We start from the raw sequence: 15392 nt of genomic DNA on the forward strand, positions 1-15392 counted from the left end.
CAAATCGTCAATCACAAACTCTTTTCTTCCCGTTGGGATTTCTTACACAAACAACCAGTACACTCTTATAAAAATATCACTTACATCAGCTTAGATTTTGTGGACCTTTGATGATGAAAAGTTTTTCGTGCTTCGTCATTGCACAGTCAAAGGTTTTTATGGGTAAGCCATGTGTATCATCATTTTTATGAGTCTGTCTTTTTAAGCATGCGAGCTTCTTAAAATTAGATAACGTTGCGGTAACTAGGATATATCAACCAAGATATTCAAAGTAGAAATTGATTAATCCAAAAGTCGCATTACGTGATCCTGATCTCGATTTGTCATTCATGAATAAATTAGGGTTTTCAATTCTTGCTAATTTAGTTTCCACAACTTTTTATATTTTACATATACAAAAAGAAAATCATGTCGTTTTGATATATTATCCAAATCACACGTAGCAGCAATCAAAATATTTGTCCATTCTGAACAAAGAAAAAAAATCCACAAAGTTTTCTTAACCGAAAATCAAAAACTGAGCCCTATAAGTCTAAAGGCTTCGCATACGCCACAGTTGCTTGTACTATAGGCCGGGTTTACCAACAAGTCGACAACATATATGTTTAGTTTGTTCGACGCAAGCCACGCAACAAAGAGTCTTGAGAAACACTGCAAACCTTTTCTTCAACTTTTTTTTTTTTTTTGAATTATATAGAGGTATCCTGGCCCCACCGAAGTGGTCCAGACTAGTCACGTGTTGCCACATGTCGATCCTCTGTCCCTGGCGATGCCGAAATATTAATTCCCCAGTGGCCGGGATTCGAACCCAGATGACGGAACTCACAGCTGTGAACACTTTACCAACTGAGTTAGAAGTCCCGGTTTCTTCAACTTTCTACTTAGAAAAGACATGAAACCTATTCGCACGGACTTGTCTGGTTGGCCCAAGTTTAACCAACTAATATCGAACTTAACTGGTATGGCCGTGACGATAAAGTAGGAAATAAAACGGTCATTCCACCGCGAAAAATACCAAAGATAAAGAACTTGAATTGGAAGCCTATAAATTTCTCAAAAATGAAGAAAAAGGCCCACGAAGAACTTTAGTTAGTACGATAACACATTATCTCAGACACAAAATGTTTCAAATTAAGCATAAAACTGAACATAAATGAATTTGATAATTGTACCTTACTTCATCTTAAGACCACTATGCTTCAACATATAATCTTTTACACAAGAAGAACATTACAAGAACTTTATCGTCCACAATAGTCTCTGGTAACATAAAAGTATGCAGTACTAGTCGCATCTAAAATTAATTATCGAAAAACACTTGTTGATCTAATATTAAGCCTAAAAAAGATCTAATATTAAGCTTGATTAGCTATCTAGATCTTTATTCTTAACCCTCACAATTTGCATGATTAAATCATCTGATTAAATACTCTGAAAGATATTCTAGATCAAACCGATTTTCCCATATATCGGAAAACAAAATAAACTTGAAATGTTTGACTAATCTCTATCAACCAATATTAAAAAAAAAAAGACAAAGAAAAAAGATTAAAGGTGCTCAACTAGCTAAACATATAATAAACTCAGAGTTACTTTGATGATCTGCATCAAAAGAACAAATATTTATACACAAGTAATACATCAAAACAAGCTCATCTGGCTCCTGAAATGATGAAGTCTTAAACTATATGCAATCACCAAAATGCTCAAGAACCCCTGATTTATATAAACAAAGATTAAGAACTTATCCAACAATCTCAAGTAAAAAAAAAACAATCAGAAAATACGAAATTTTCGTCACTCCAAACGAAGATGATAGTAATTATGATGATTAGCAATGGACGAAGACGAAGATGATCCATAAACATCATCGTTATCAAGATGATCATCAAAATAAAGAATCTCTGGAGGTGGAAGACATATATAATTCCAGAACCATAACACGAATCGGCCCAACTCCTGAAGCGGAAAACAGCAGACGAGCTGCAACATCTCGCCGCTTCTGATTCGATCCGACGGTGAGATCCACCGTAATCGCTGAAATATCTCAGCTGATAAATGGGCTACAGACATCACCGAGTCGCCGCGGAACACCATGTCTCTCTGCAACAATAATCGATCTCTTTGATTTGTCTGTGTGTGTAACTGTGTATTGTGTATAAACTTAAATAGAGGAAAAAGGTATCAGAGTTTTTTTTTTTTACCGAATCGATTTACCGCCAATTTTTTAAAAAAGAAATTTGGTTTAACAGAGTTACTTTAGTTTTGTACTTTCTAAGAATCTGATTTAAAAACAAGAGGACGAGTTTAATTTTTTTTAATGAACATATTTTTTTATTGTTATTAAAATATCATTGGCACTTTTGATTAAATATTGAATCACATTTGATGACAAATTGAATTCAAATTAAAAAAATGAAAACATCACAAACCAACTACTATTAAATTATAGTAGTTTCTATTTTTTTATTTTAAAAAGTACCAATTTGGTTATGAAAAGATATTGTTCTGTTTACAAAAGTCCAAAAAAGAGTCAATCATAAAAATAAAAATATTGATTTGAATCTTTCTTTATTTAAAAATAAAAATGAAATACTAATTTGAAGTTAAATGAATAAATTGACGACATATATGATTGAATATCGAATGTAACTGATAAATAAACCAAAGCTTTGACTCCTCAACCAAAGAGTGATTTTGACGGTTGACTCAGTCATCATCTCCCGTAAAAAGTGGGAGGTTTCAGTATTTAACACTTTATTACATTCTTGTCACGATCAAATACATCTTGTTGGGCACGATCGTTGTACTATATTATCTTATTGATTAATTTATTCAAAAGTTGTGAATAACCAACACCTGTGAAAACCCATGACTATCTATAACCCATGACTATCTTTTGAATCTTACTCTTTTGTATTCGAAATCATTTACTTCTCTCCCAAGAAACAGCCCACAAAAACAAAAATGAATATATGAACAGATTGTTTATATTTGTGGTCATTTCTTGGATACAAAAATAAGTCCTTTGGCCGTTTATATTTGTTCATAGTTGATTTTCCATTTGTTTGCATAATAATATGATCTTTCAAAACATAGATGAATGTAAGATTAGATTTAAGCCGTTTTCTTTGGATCTTCTAAACCAAAAACATGCGAATTCTACTCTTATTACACATTACATTTACAAGGTAACTTTACCAACAACACAGGCCAACACATTTGCTACAAATCTGCAAATATTGTCAAGAAAAAGAAACAAATTAATTGTAAAGTCAACAAGACAAAAACAGTTTCAGTTTCTAGGATATTTTTACCTGCTGATTTTACTTCTTCGAGTTAAGTGCAGAGAGGACTTTTTTACCGTAAGAATTGGTACGAAGAGATGAGGTATAAATTTTAATGGCATCAACCAGTAGACCATGTAGAGTCCCCTGCACCAATCTCATCTTTTAGATACCGAATCTAAACCAACTAACAGTTGCGATTTTGTTTTTGTGTTACCTTGGATTGCTTAAGAGCTGCTTGAATGACATAGTTTCCGTAAGGATCCAGCATAACTTGGTCAAGACGACCATACGTTACGAGTTCCCTGATGATGCGAGCTTGATGTTTGTCATCAGCTAGTGTCAGACATTTCTCAACTACATTGCTGCTACATTTCTGCATAGATAACTCGGTGTAGTTCCCTTCTAGTTGCTCGAGGATTTCGTTGATAGCCCATTCAAGGTGTAGCTGAAATACATATTGAAGAGCGTAGTTCCTGCCAAAAATAAAGTTTGCATGTTATCTCCATAATCTACAAGCGATGGTTATAAAAACTCAAAAAAGAGGAAAGATCCAAACCCAAAAGGGTCTTGAGAGAGGAGTAGAGAATTGGAGATTATTTCCAAGACTAAGCGATCCTTTTGTTCTCCCTCGAAATGGCCAATACATTTTTGAAGCACACAACATCCATGTCTATCAGTTGCAAGCTCAACACAATGAGTAATCGCAGCTCCAAAGAGAATCTGAAGAGACAAAAATAAAAGAAGACAGTCATACTCAATGTTTTTAAACCCGACCCCAACACTGAACCGGAATAGATTAATAAATTATAATATATATATATATATATACGGGGGCGGATCTAGCACCATATTTAGATGGGGGCACATCAGTTCTTCTCATCATATTTAGTTGTAAAATTATAAAACATTACATAAACTAGTAATAAATAGTTAAAGAAACTCAAAAATCAGACGGGGGCACATGCCTCCATAGATCATTACCTGTCTCCGTCTCTGTTAATATATAGTTATATATAAGGATCACTTAGTTAGAAAAACAGTGAAGCAAGTCGTTACCTTCTTGCAGTAAGGTAAGAGATACTGCAAGCACCGTTGAACAACGTGATTACCGTTTACATTCTTCATCAGAGTCACAATGCCATGCCTCAAAGCAGAGACGATGACTGAGATCTCTTCTTGTCTCTTAACCGTTTCAACGATCTTTTGAATAACTCTAGTCCTGTTTACAGTGTAAGAAAGATCACGTCAGCTAAAGATCATATCAAAAAGAGAAAAAAAAAAGCTTCAATGGTTTGTACCCGTGCATATCACAAGCGATTTTGATAAGCAATCCTGGTTTTCTAGTTATGGAACAAACAATCTGCATCCTCTGATCATCGTTGCATACTTCAAGCAGCTTCTGAACTAGATAGTTCCCAAAGGGGTCTACCATAAGCTCACTTAAATAGTCAATGATCTCGTTAAAGATCATTTCGATATCATTCTCATCTCCCTCGGCAAACTTCCTCTGCAGGAAGCGGCAACCGTGCTGGTCTTTGGCCATGTAATAGATCTTCTCTCTTGCCTCTGCGAGAGAGAAAAATTTTGGAGGCTGCAACGTTAGATTGTTGAGGCTCATTGAGAGATCTTCATCGAGCTGCAAACAAAGTCTTCTGTTATGTGAATCATCTTCTCCTCCAACACCGTACTTTATGAGTTTAGCTGTGTTTGCACCGAGCGGTGATCTCACTAGAAGCTTCTCCGGGTAGTACATTCTCTTCCTTGCATGACCATCCGAATTTCTGTTAGACTGTTGAGCTTGGCGATAGAGGTAATGAGGATTCACCGGCATGTACTGCTCTTCTTGCGGATTAATAAGCCTCTCTTCTTCAACAGTACTCCTCCAGTTGATATGAGACTGATCCAAACCTTGATGGTGAGAGAGAGAGGATGGCATGTAACGCTGCGGCTGAGGAGGTGATATATTAGGAAAGCAACCAACATGTTGCAGCTTACTAAACAGTTGAGGATCAAACTTGTCTGCATATCCGCAAGGTGAGGTGTAAGAAGGAATGAACATAAGGTTGGGGTTATCCGGAGTTTGATTTGAGATTCCAAAGTTTAAGTTCCCTTGAGCAAGTGAAGATGTAAATGCGTAGTCACCACCGGGGAGATGAAGGTTTTGCTCTTGGAATGGTGATGAGCTCAAACATACAGGGAAGCGGCTGTAATCGTGTCCTGAAGTAACTTTGGGAATCTCTAGAAGAAGCTTCTCCAATTCATCGAACTCTGGCTCGTTTCTTCTATGGTCCATTCTCAAGGTCGATGGGATGGAAAATAAATCAAACCTTTCAGTGAGCAAAGAGAGCTGCAACAAAACACTAAAGAAACAGACAAAATAAAATCTTAGTGTGACAAGTTGTTGTTCTCTTTTTTTCTTATTCAACAAGACCTTATTAAAAAAATACTGTAAAATAAATCATTGGTGGGTTCTGAAACAGATCAAAAAACAAAAAAAAAAACATTTGAATACTAATCAGCGGACTATTACTTTTTGGTCTTAAAGAGATAGTTTCAGTTTCAGTTTCACTAGAAGCTGAATCACTTAAAAAGAATGATTTACATATAATTCTTTCAATAGTGAAATTTGTGAGATCAAAGAGAGTTATCAGGAATCATAAGTCCCTAACATGAACACAAAATGATCATCAGATTTGATCATAAATCTAGAAACTGTACTCTGTACGGACAAAGAAAAATAAAATAAAGGAAAAAATCTGTACGATCCCACACAAAATCTTTAAAAAAGAGACCAGTTTTGAGAAAGTAAACTGAGATAATGTACGGACGATCAAAGAGGACCATGAAAGGGTAAAAAAAAACTCACAATCCACAGAAGAAAAAAATCAAATCTTATATTCCGATCAAATCTCCATGTAGAACAATAATCTCAGTGATGACAATGTGAGAGAGAAAGTGTTTACCAGTGAGGTTTTGAAGAAAAGAACATATAAGAAAATCACCAATCGGCAAAAGGAGGTGAAGGAGGAAAAAATCTCACACACGCAAAGAGAGAAACGGAAACAAAAGATAAATTAAAAAACATAAAAAGAAAAAGAAAACATTTTTCCGAAAGAGGAAAAATAAAGAAGAAGAGAGACTACTGTAAGAGATGAAATCAGAAGAAAATGAAAAAAGAAGTTTCTAGGAAAATTGAGAGGAAAATGCAAAGAGAGTGCGAGAGAGAGAGAGAATGGTTAGAGACAGAGAGAGTGTTTATATTGGTAGGCGGCGTGAAGAAGAAGGACAAATATTACACCAAAAAAAGAGACAAATAGAGAGAGTTTAAAGTAAAACAAAGGATTGAAACATTTTTATGTTATATAAAAAAAAAATGAAACATTTTTGTCTATAAAAGCAAAATTAGAAGATAAAAATTCGAATTTTTTTATTTTGTGTACTTATGAAAATAGGAGAATTGAACTACATTGTTTAAGTTAATTAGCTGAATATATATGGAGAAGTGGGTATTTAAGGTAAGTGGGTATAATAAATATTTAAACTAAATGGGAAGAAAATAATGAGGGAAGATGAGGAGAAGGAAGGAAGTAATAAGAAAAAGGATGCATGAAAATGGAAAGGTCTTTTGGGTCACAACTCATAAGTCTCTCTCTTACTTCTTTTGGATACGTTTCTGTCCCTTTTTTCTTTCCTTTTATTTAATGGCTCTCTGTTCCTTCTTCTTCTTCTCTCTGTCTCTGTATGTAATACATACACGTAGGTATATACACATCATATACACGTTTTATAACGTATATTTCTACGAAGACTCTTGTACACATATTTAATTATGTTTCTAGCATAAAAAGTTAATCTTTACAAGGTATATAAAATGAATCTTAAGAATGTTTATTTTTTGCAGAAATATTTAAATGTGAATGTTACGCATAGTTTGATAAAAATAAAATTCTCACTGTGAATTGTGTTCCATTATTGCTGGAGTGATCTCTCCATATTTATCTCACAGTTCGTGAAATGTTACATGCAATAAGATAATTTTGGGATTAACAACTGAACAAATTGAGAGATGTGGGCAAGTTATATTTTCAACGAAGTATTTTTTTTTTGTCACGATTTCAACGAAGTATTAAAAATCAAAATACGTGACAATTGATGGTTTTTTTTGTCAACAACATGTACTATAACAGTTTTAGGTTTGGAACTTAGATAAAATTTACAAAACAATATAAAATGGCTAACAGATATGATAGTTCGTATTTTTATAAAGCAATGTGAAATTGAGATACTTGACAACTTGTGTTTTTTCTCTTGTTTCATTTTCAACAACATGCATCATATCATTTTTGGGTTTGACACTTAAATAAAATATACAATTCCGTCTAAAAATGATGAGGAATATAACAACACATTTCTTTTTTTGGTAAAAATGACAACACATATTTTTTTATTAAATATATATAGTATGCTATTTATAACTGTATGTGTTGCTTATAATTTAAACTTTCTATAACATTCATATATATTATTTTTAAAACCACTTTAACTATTTCATAAAATGAGTTGAAAGTTGAAACTAGATAAAAACCTGCTAATTATTATCCTAAATTCGATGTCCATTAGATATTGATCTATCCCGTGTTCTGCGTTGTATGGCCAATAGGCCACAAACAATCCAAACGAAATGTTGAGCACTAACAAATTAGAACTTCGAAAGAGGTTTTAGGAAAAGACTCATAACCTGTTGCCTTTTACCTTAATTTCATCATCAACTTGGAACGTCTTTACTTGCGGTGTTTCACCCTTTTGAGTAAACAATAAAATATAGATATAATTTTAGATGAATTCGAAAGTTCAGACTTCAGACACATTGAAGTTTTGATAAACCCTTTTGTTTTGTTAATTGCTTGAGAAAATAACTTAGGAATATACCGTACAATAAGATAATTTTCAAATAACAATATCATAAGTAAAACGAGCTTAACAGACTCTTTAAACTGTGAAAGTAATAATTAGATATTCTTTCAAACGATAATATAATTAATTTAAATCTATCAAATCATTCAGCCGTCAGAAAGAATTGAAAACTATTACTTTCTTGACAAAAACAAACAAATAATAGCGAACAGTGACAAGCATCACTAGAAGTCTGAAACCCTAATTTGCATAGCTCACAGTCTATCAATTTATTACGATTGAACATCTTCTCCATTGCCACATGATCTGTACAAGCTAAAATGTTCTATTCAGTTCTCATATCAAAGATCACTTGTTTCAATCTGGATAAACGACCAAAACCTATATGTTTGTCTAGCCAATCAGATTTTAATTCTCGTTATATTTGTTTTCATTGAGAGATTGGTGTTTGATTTTAGACATTAACAATTTCTTTTTACCACGGTCACATGATTTCGTCTCTTTTTCGATTTTTTTTAACATCGTGAGATAATAGAAACAAATATCAATTCGACTTCAAAGAAAAGATATGGATAAATGAAACATAAACAAGAAAAATCTAATAACACAGTTTCATGTATATGATTTTCTTCTCCTTCATTCTTGAATGTTACTATACAAATTGCGATATACTTTTTCTCAACAAAATGCTAGATTCTTTTCCACACACAAAAGAATGCAATATTTTATAAATAAAAATCTAAAATCCAGAATCTAAAATCTAAAATCACCAATCATGTTTCTGTAAAAACTAAAATTTATAACAAAAAACAGAAAACAAAAACCAAAAATCAAAAACTAAAATCTAAAAACTAAAAACCAGAAACCAAAATCTAGAAACTACGAAAACAATTATCATCTGAATATTTTTTTAAAAGTTGAATGCAAATAATATTTTATTTTCAGTTTAATATTAATTGTAAACAACATTAATTTTATAAATAATTTTATTTATTTTAAATATATTAGTAAAATAGATATAACTAATAAAAACATAGATACATTTTGATCATTTTTTAATCTGTGTGAAAACATCAAAATAATATATAAAGCTTACGAAGATGGGAATCATGGTGTGACAACCACTCTCCAATTTTTAAAGTATGATTGATTTTGAAAATGCAATTGTTTAGAATTTCTCCCCTCTGATAAATACTTTACTCAATTAAAGAACGGGAAATCTAATAAAATAACCTTCAACTTTAGAAAATAAGCCAATAAAACTCTAACTCACAAACAAACCATTTTAACCTTCAATTTCTAGTCAAACACGAATAAATCTCATACTTTTATTGACCAAGCCATTTCAATCTTGTCAAAAATCAACGGTTAATAGTTCACTTTTAATGAGGTCAAAATAGCTTGGTCAACACAAATATGAGATTTTTTTGCTCCAACATAAAATTTGAGGATTAAAATTGCTTATTTAAAAATATCTTAACTATAAAATTGTTGTTTTTCTTTTTTTTACAATAAAATTATATTTTCATATTTATTAGAATGACTAACTTAATAAAAGTGTTCAAATAAGCTTAGATATAATATTTTAAAATTTTAATTAATAACTAAAAATTGTTTAACAAAAGAAATTGATTTAAAATACAATTATAACATAAATTCAGATATAAAACAAAATCATTGAATACTTAGGTTCAAATTTTAAGAAAAAGTTAACAGTACAACACTAAACATGTTGTTAAAAGTATGATCATTGATATTCGATTAAAGATGAAGCAAATGATAAAGGATGAAGGCGAGTGCATGAAAAGGATCTCCGGCTGGCTACGATAGCGGTTTATATACAGCAGACACCGGAAATTCCTTTCACGCACTTAGGTTCATCCATTTTCACTTGTTTGATCTTCTATTGAATGTGATCATATTTCTAACAACAATGTGTTTATGTTTATTCTTAAAATTGTTTTGAGCCTAAACACTTAATTATTTTATGTTATATCTGAATTTACATTATAATTTTATTTAACTTAAGTTTTTTGCTAAACAATATTTTAGCTTTTAATTCATTTTAAAATATTATATTTAAGCTTCTTTGAACTTTTTTGTTAATCGATATTAAAGACTATAACTTTTGTTGTAAAAAAGAAGGAAAACAACAATTTTTAATTAAGATATTTTTAAGTGAGCAATTTTAATCTTCAACTTTAAACTCGAACAAAAAAATCTCATGTTTGTGTTGACTAAGTCATTTTCACTTTATTAAAAGGTTGAAGGCAACCGTTAAATAAACTAACGGCATCAAACGATTGATTTTTGACGAAACTGAAAAAGTTTGGTCAACGAAAAATATGAAATTTATTCGTGTTTGACTAGAAGATGAAGGTTAAAATGATTTATTTGTGAGTTGAAGATTTTTTTAGGTTATTTTCGAAAGCTGAAGATTATTTTGTCAACTTTCCCAAATGTTGGATATTTCTAGGAAGGTCACTTTCTATTTCATCTCCAAAAACTTAAGGGTTTTTTTGCTTAATAACCAAAAAAAAAAAGTTAATTAGATTTTGGGAAAGAGAATGGAGAGAGACAAGAAGAGAAAGTAGGAGAGAAAGGGTGTTTTTAGTTAGTTAGAGCAACTCCAATCGAACGCCAAAACGTCAAATATGACATGCTTCACTCTCCAACCGAACGGCAAACCCAACGGCATAAATTGTTTTTTGGTGTTTTGTGAACAGTGTTACACCATATTTGGTATAACACTGTTCACAAAACACCAAAACTTAAAATAATTTTTATTCTTACTTTTACCTTAAAATAATATATTTAAATGAATATATATCAGTTAATTATACTTTTAACATATATTAATAAGCAAATTAATTAAAAATACAAATAAATACCATCAACTAAAATAATAAATTAATGAAAACATATAATTACATAATTAAAACTAAACACACATAAAATTACATAATTAAAATTAAAAACACATAAATTACATAATTAAAATTAAACACACATAAAATTACCAATTAAAATCAAACACACAAAAATTACATAATTAAAAAAATACACATAAAACACACAAAATATAAATTTTAATAATAATCTAATTAATTCTGGGAAATCCATTTCCGCTTCCGCTAAGCAAATTATAGTACTGGGAAAAATCTTGTTGCTCACTTGGTGATTTTGGGTCTTCATCTTAAAGTTGTTATCCTTGAACTTGACTTCCTTGAGCTTGATCCCCTTTAGCTTGATATGCTTGATATTGGGATCTATGATACTGGCTTTGAGAACCTTCTCCGTGTTCTTCATATTGGGTTGTTGGTGCTCCTCTACTTAGAATCATCGCTCTTTCATTTTCAATATACGCACGTCTTGCTGGATCAACTATAGAACTCAAATCCGGGAGTAACATTTTACGCTCATGTTTCTTTCTTTGTAACTCTACTTTCTGTCTTTTAATTTCGTTTCTTTCAGAAGTACCTTTAACCATAGCTTTTAGAAGCTTATCATTTTGCTCCATCATTTGTTTAAATTGTTCATCAGAGTGTTGTTTTTTCTTTGCTTTTTTCACACCCATTGGTCTCTTTGATAAATTACCACCGGATTTTCACTATTTAAATTTATATTGAAGGAATTCATACCAAGGGATGGCGATGACTCATCTTGGATTGATGAAGACGATTTGGCACTACGACTTTCTTCTGAGAATGCAATGGCTCTGTTGCTGTGGTTATTTGAAAAAAATAATAAAGTAGGAGCAAATACAAACAATATCTATTTATACACACTTACAATGTCTTGTTCGGAAGCACCGCTGGGATTTTTATTTTCAATCTGGTTAACACATCCTCTCAGCTTGGAGACTGCAAAAAGAATTGTCGTCATTCGGGTTTGAAAAGATCTTCTCGGTCTTGGTTGGGTAAGAGAAATCTCAGATTTTTCATATTCAGTTTGAACTCTTGTCCAAAACTGATCGCCTGATTGGTTTATTCCTATGATTGGATTTTGAGAAACATCAAGAATACACATGACATAAGTGTTTATCTTCTTCAATAGAATATGATTGAGAGCGAATTGAGACCATTTTAAAAGGAATATTAATGGTAAGAAAATAAATACAAGATGATGTGATCATTCAACGAGAAGTATACATTTTATAGATAAGTGAAGGCAAAAGTAATTGTTACATCTTGGCCACAAAAATTCAGAGATATTTTGGTATTTTTATGAGATAATTATAATTGATGTAAAGATGATGAGACTTGTGAATGCAACGGCTAGATCTTGGTCAACAAAATTCAAATGGTAAGATCAATTTGTTTTTTTCTTAGATAGTGGTAAGGGACATAAATATGATGCGACTAATCAAAGCAATGGTTGGATCTTGGTCGAAAAAATTCAATGGGTAAGATCAATTTGTATTTTTCTTAGATAGTGGTCATTGATAAAGAGGATGAGACTGATCAATGTAACAGTTAGATTTTGGTAAACAAAATTCAACGGCAAAATCAATTTGTATTTTTCTAGATAGTGGTCATTAGGATAAAGAAGATGAGACTGATCAATGCAACGGTTAGATCCTGGTCGACAAAATTTAACAGGTAAGATCAATTTGTATTTTCTTAGATAGTGGTCACTGAGATAAAGATGATGAGAATGATCAATATAACGGTTAGATCTTGGTCGAAAAAATTGAACGGGTAAGATTGAATTACTTACACTATAAAGAGGGTACCATATATGGAAAATAAGATGAATACCACCATCATCTTCTATTAATTCTTACAAAAAAATAAATTTCAATTTTGGAAGTTCATCTTATATACCACCTTCTTCTTCATCTTCTTCTTCAGATGATGATTACTACGAGGATATAGAAAAGCAAGTAGTAGCTCAAATTACTGCTAACAACAATTTTCTCATCACTCATAACCTATCTAACTCGGAGGGTTCCCACGGTGAATCTATTCCGGGTCATGTAGTTATCAACTGTGACCGAGAAATATTTTCTCACAATCTCTTCCATGATTATATTTCAGATAATCCTTTGTTCTCGGAGACGATGTTCCGAAGAAGATTTCGGATGAGCCGTCTTTTGTTTATGCATATGCATGATTTTATACAAAAACATGACAATTACTTTGTCCAGCGAAGAGATGGTGTTGGTAGACTTGGGTTTTCTGGTTTGCAAAAAATAACTGCTGTATTTCGGATGCTGGCATATGGGTTGCCGGTGGATTCCACCGATGAGTACTATAGAAAGTATGAAGTATGAAGCGATTCTGTCGTGCTGTTATCGAGGTGTTTGGAATTCGTTACCTTCGATCATCTGACGCTAATGATGTTGAACGACTACTTCAGATTGGAGAACTCCGAGGATTTTCAGGTATATTGGGTAGTTTAGATTGTATGCATTGGAAATGAAAAAAACTGCCCAACAGTTTGGGAAGGACAATATGCTGGTCGTAGTGGATCTCCTACTATTATTCTGGACGTTGTAGCTGATTATGATCTTTGGATTTGACATGCATATTTTGGTCTACTAGGATCTAACAATGATATTAATGTGTTAGAGGCATCTCATATTTTTGCTAATTTAGCTGAAGGAACTGTTCCACCCGCTAATTATGTTATTAATGGAAAAAGTTATAATACGGGTTATTATTTAGCTGATGGTATATATCCAAAATGGTCCACTTTTATTCAAACAATTCACGATCCACGTGGCCCCAAAAAATAATTATTTGCCAAAAAGCAAGAAGCTTGTAGAAAAGATGTGGAACATGCATTTGGAATATTACAGTCACAATTTGCAATTGTGGCTGGACCAGCACGTTTTTGGAGTAAGAAAGTGTTACATGATATAATGACAACTTGTATCATAATGCATAATATGATCATAGAGGATGAACGTGATGTTGATGCAACAATTGAAGAACGAACAGAAGTCCCAGCTGCTGAAGTTGAGATGACGGGTGAAGATGATGCTCGATTTCAAAAATTCTTAGCTCGACATAGAAAAATTAAGAATCGAGAAGCGCATATTGAACTTCGTAATGATTTAATTGAACACTTGTGGTCTGAATATACTAATTCTGAAAATTAGTATGATGTATTTTATTTCTGGTTATTTATATTTTATGCATTGTAATTTTGTTTAACGGATTGTAATTTTATATCTTTCTTAATTAATCACTTAATTATTATTATTTAACAAAACTAAATAAATTATTCCATTTAATTTCTTCAGTTTTCAAATTATTGATTAATATTTATTTTTTTATCAATTGTAATTTTATATTTTATTTATTAATTAATCAGTTGTATAAACAATAATTATTTATTAAAACTATTAAAAATAAATAGCAAACTAAATTTAATATTATAATAATAGAGAATATTTTTTCTGGTGTGAAATTTGGTGTTTGTGGTTGGAGATGAAAAAGAAAGTGAAACACCAAAACACCAAATTTGGTGTGTGGGTTTAGTAGATTTTTTTTTTGTGTGTACTGGGTGCTAGGTCTGGGCATTCGGGTTCCCGGGTCGGGTTTGGATCGGATCTTGTCGGGTCCGGGTCTTTCGGATTTTAGATATTTAGACCCAATCGGGTAATTAGAATTTATCGGTTCGGATCCAGTTTAGGTCATGCCGGATCCGGATCGATTCAGGTCTTAGATAATTAGATCCAATAGGGTAATTAGTCTGGGTTTGGTTCGGTTCGGTTTTAAGTCGGGTCCCTGGTCGGGTCATGTCGGGTCTGACTTAAAAAATACCCAAAAACACAAAAATACTTGAAAATATCCTAAATTTTATCCAAATCTAACCAGAATACATGAAAAATATCGAAATTTTATCTGATTATCCGAATTATATTTTTGAAAATCTAAAATTTTACTTAAAAACTCAAATCTACAACTTAACAAAATATCCATGATACCAAAAAATATATATATATATATATATATTATATACTAGAAGTTGCAGATATTTCGGGTACCCTATCGGGTTTCGGTCGGGTATGATCGGGTGTAAGACCCGGGATCCTCCAAAACAAGATCCAATCGGGTAAAATGACCGGTTCGGTTTCTACCAGAACCGTGATTTTTCAGGTCAGGTTCGGGTCGGATCTTCGGATCCAGATAAAATATCTAGGTCTACCGAGTGCAATTCCCCAAACTTCAAAGACAT

General features: G+C 32.1%; 3 protein-coding genes across 3 annotated transcripts; 1 reads left to right on the forward strand and 2 right to left on the reverse strand.

Moving 5' to 3' along the window:
* Positions 1-1427: 1427 nt before the first annotated feature.
* Positions 1428-2121, reverse strand: LOC108826605 (uncharacterized). Its single transcript, XM_056993804.1, has one exon. The coding sequence runs from the start codon at positions 2095-2097 to the stop codon at positions 1798-1800; it is 300 nt and encodes a 99-aa protein (XP_056849784.1). The 5' UTR covers positions 2098-2121; the 3' UTR covers positions 1428-1797.
* A 964-nt stretch (positions 2122-3085) lies between these two features.
* LOC108831478 (pumilio homolog 12) lies at positions 3086-6424 on the reverse strand. Its single transcript, XM_018605021.2, has 7 exons — positions 6254-6424; positions 4589-5650; positions 4347-4509; positions 3847-4010; positions 3505-3763; positions 3318-3434; positions 3086-3233 (listed from the first exon to the last, which is right to left on the reverse strand). Exons 1-6 carry the CDS (start codon positions 6277-6279, stop codon positions 3327-3329), a joined length of 1782 nt encoding a protein of 593 aa, XP_018460523.2. The 5' UTR covers positions 6280-6424; the 3' UTR covers positions 3086-3233; positions 3318-3326.
* A 4825-nt stretch (positions 6425-11249) lies between these two features.
* LOC108831479 (uncharacterized) lies at positions 11250-14310 on the forward strand. The gene is made up of 3 exons (XM_056993368.1): positions 11250-11573; positions 11836-11885; positions 14022-14310. Exons 1-3 carry the CDS (start codon positions 11457-11459, stop codon positions 14308-14310), a joined length of 456 nt encoding a protein of 151 aa, XP_056849348.1. The 5' UTR covers positions 11250-11456.
* Positions 14311-15392: the final 1082 nt, after the last annotated feature.

Source organism: Raphanus sativus, chromosome 9, assembly GCF_000801105.2.
Source record: "Raphanus sativus cultivar WK10039 chromosome 9, ASM80110v3, whole genome shotgun sequence".
Classification (NCBI taxonomy): domain Eukaryota; kingdom Viridiplantae; phylum Streptophyta; class Magnoliopsida; order Brassicales; family Brassicaceae; genus Raphanus; species Raphanus sativus.

Coding starts and splice junctions, on each gene's coding strand:
- LOC108826605 (XM_056993804.1), bottom strand. CDS start 2,097: ATGGTGTTCCGCGGCGACTCGGTGATGTCTGTAGCCCATTTATCAGCT.
- LOC108831478 (XM_018605021.2), bottom strand. CDS start 6,279: ATGTTCTTTTCTTCAAAACCTCACTG. Junction 4,510..4,588: donor ATCGCTTGTGATATGCACGG/GTACAAACCATT, acceptor CACTGTAAACAG/GACTAGAGTTATTCAAAAGA. Junction 3,435..3,504: donor CAGCTCTTAAGCAATCCAAG/GTAACACAAAAA, acceptor AGATTGGTGCAG/GGGACTCTACATGGTCTACT.
- LOC108831479 (XM_056993368.1), top strand. CDS start 11,457: ATGCTTGATATTGGGATCTATGATACTGGCTTTGAGAACCTTCTCCGT. Junction 11,574..11,835: donor TTCATTTTCAATATACGCAC/GTCTTGCTGGAT, acceptor TTTATATTGAAG/GAATTCATACCAAGGGATGG. Junction 11,886..14,021: donor TCTTGGATTGATGAAGACGA/TTTGGCACTACG, acceptor ACAATTTGCAAT/TGTGGCTGGACCAGCACGTT.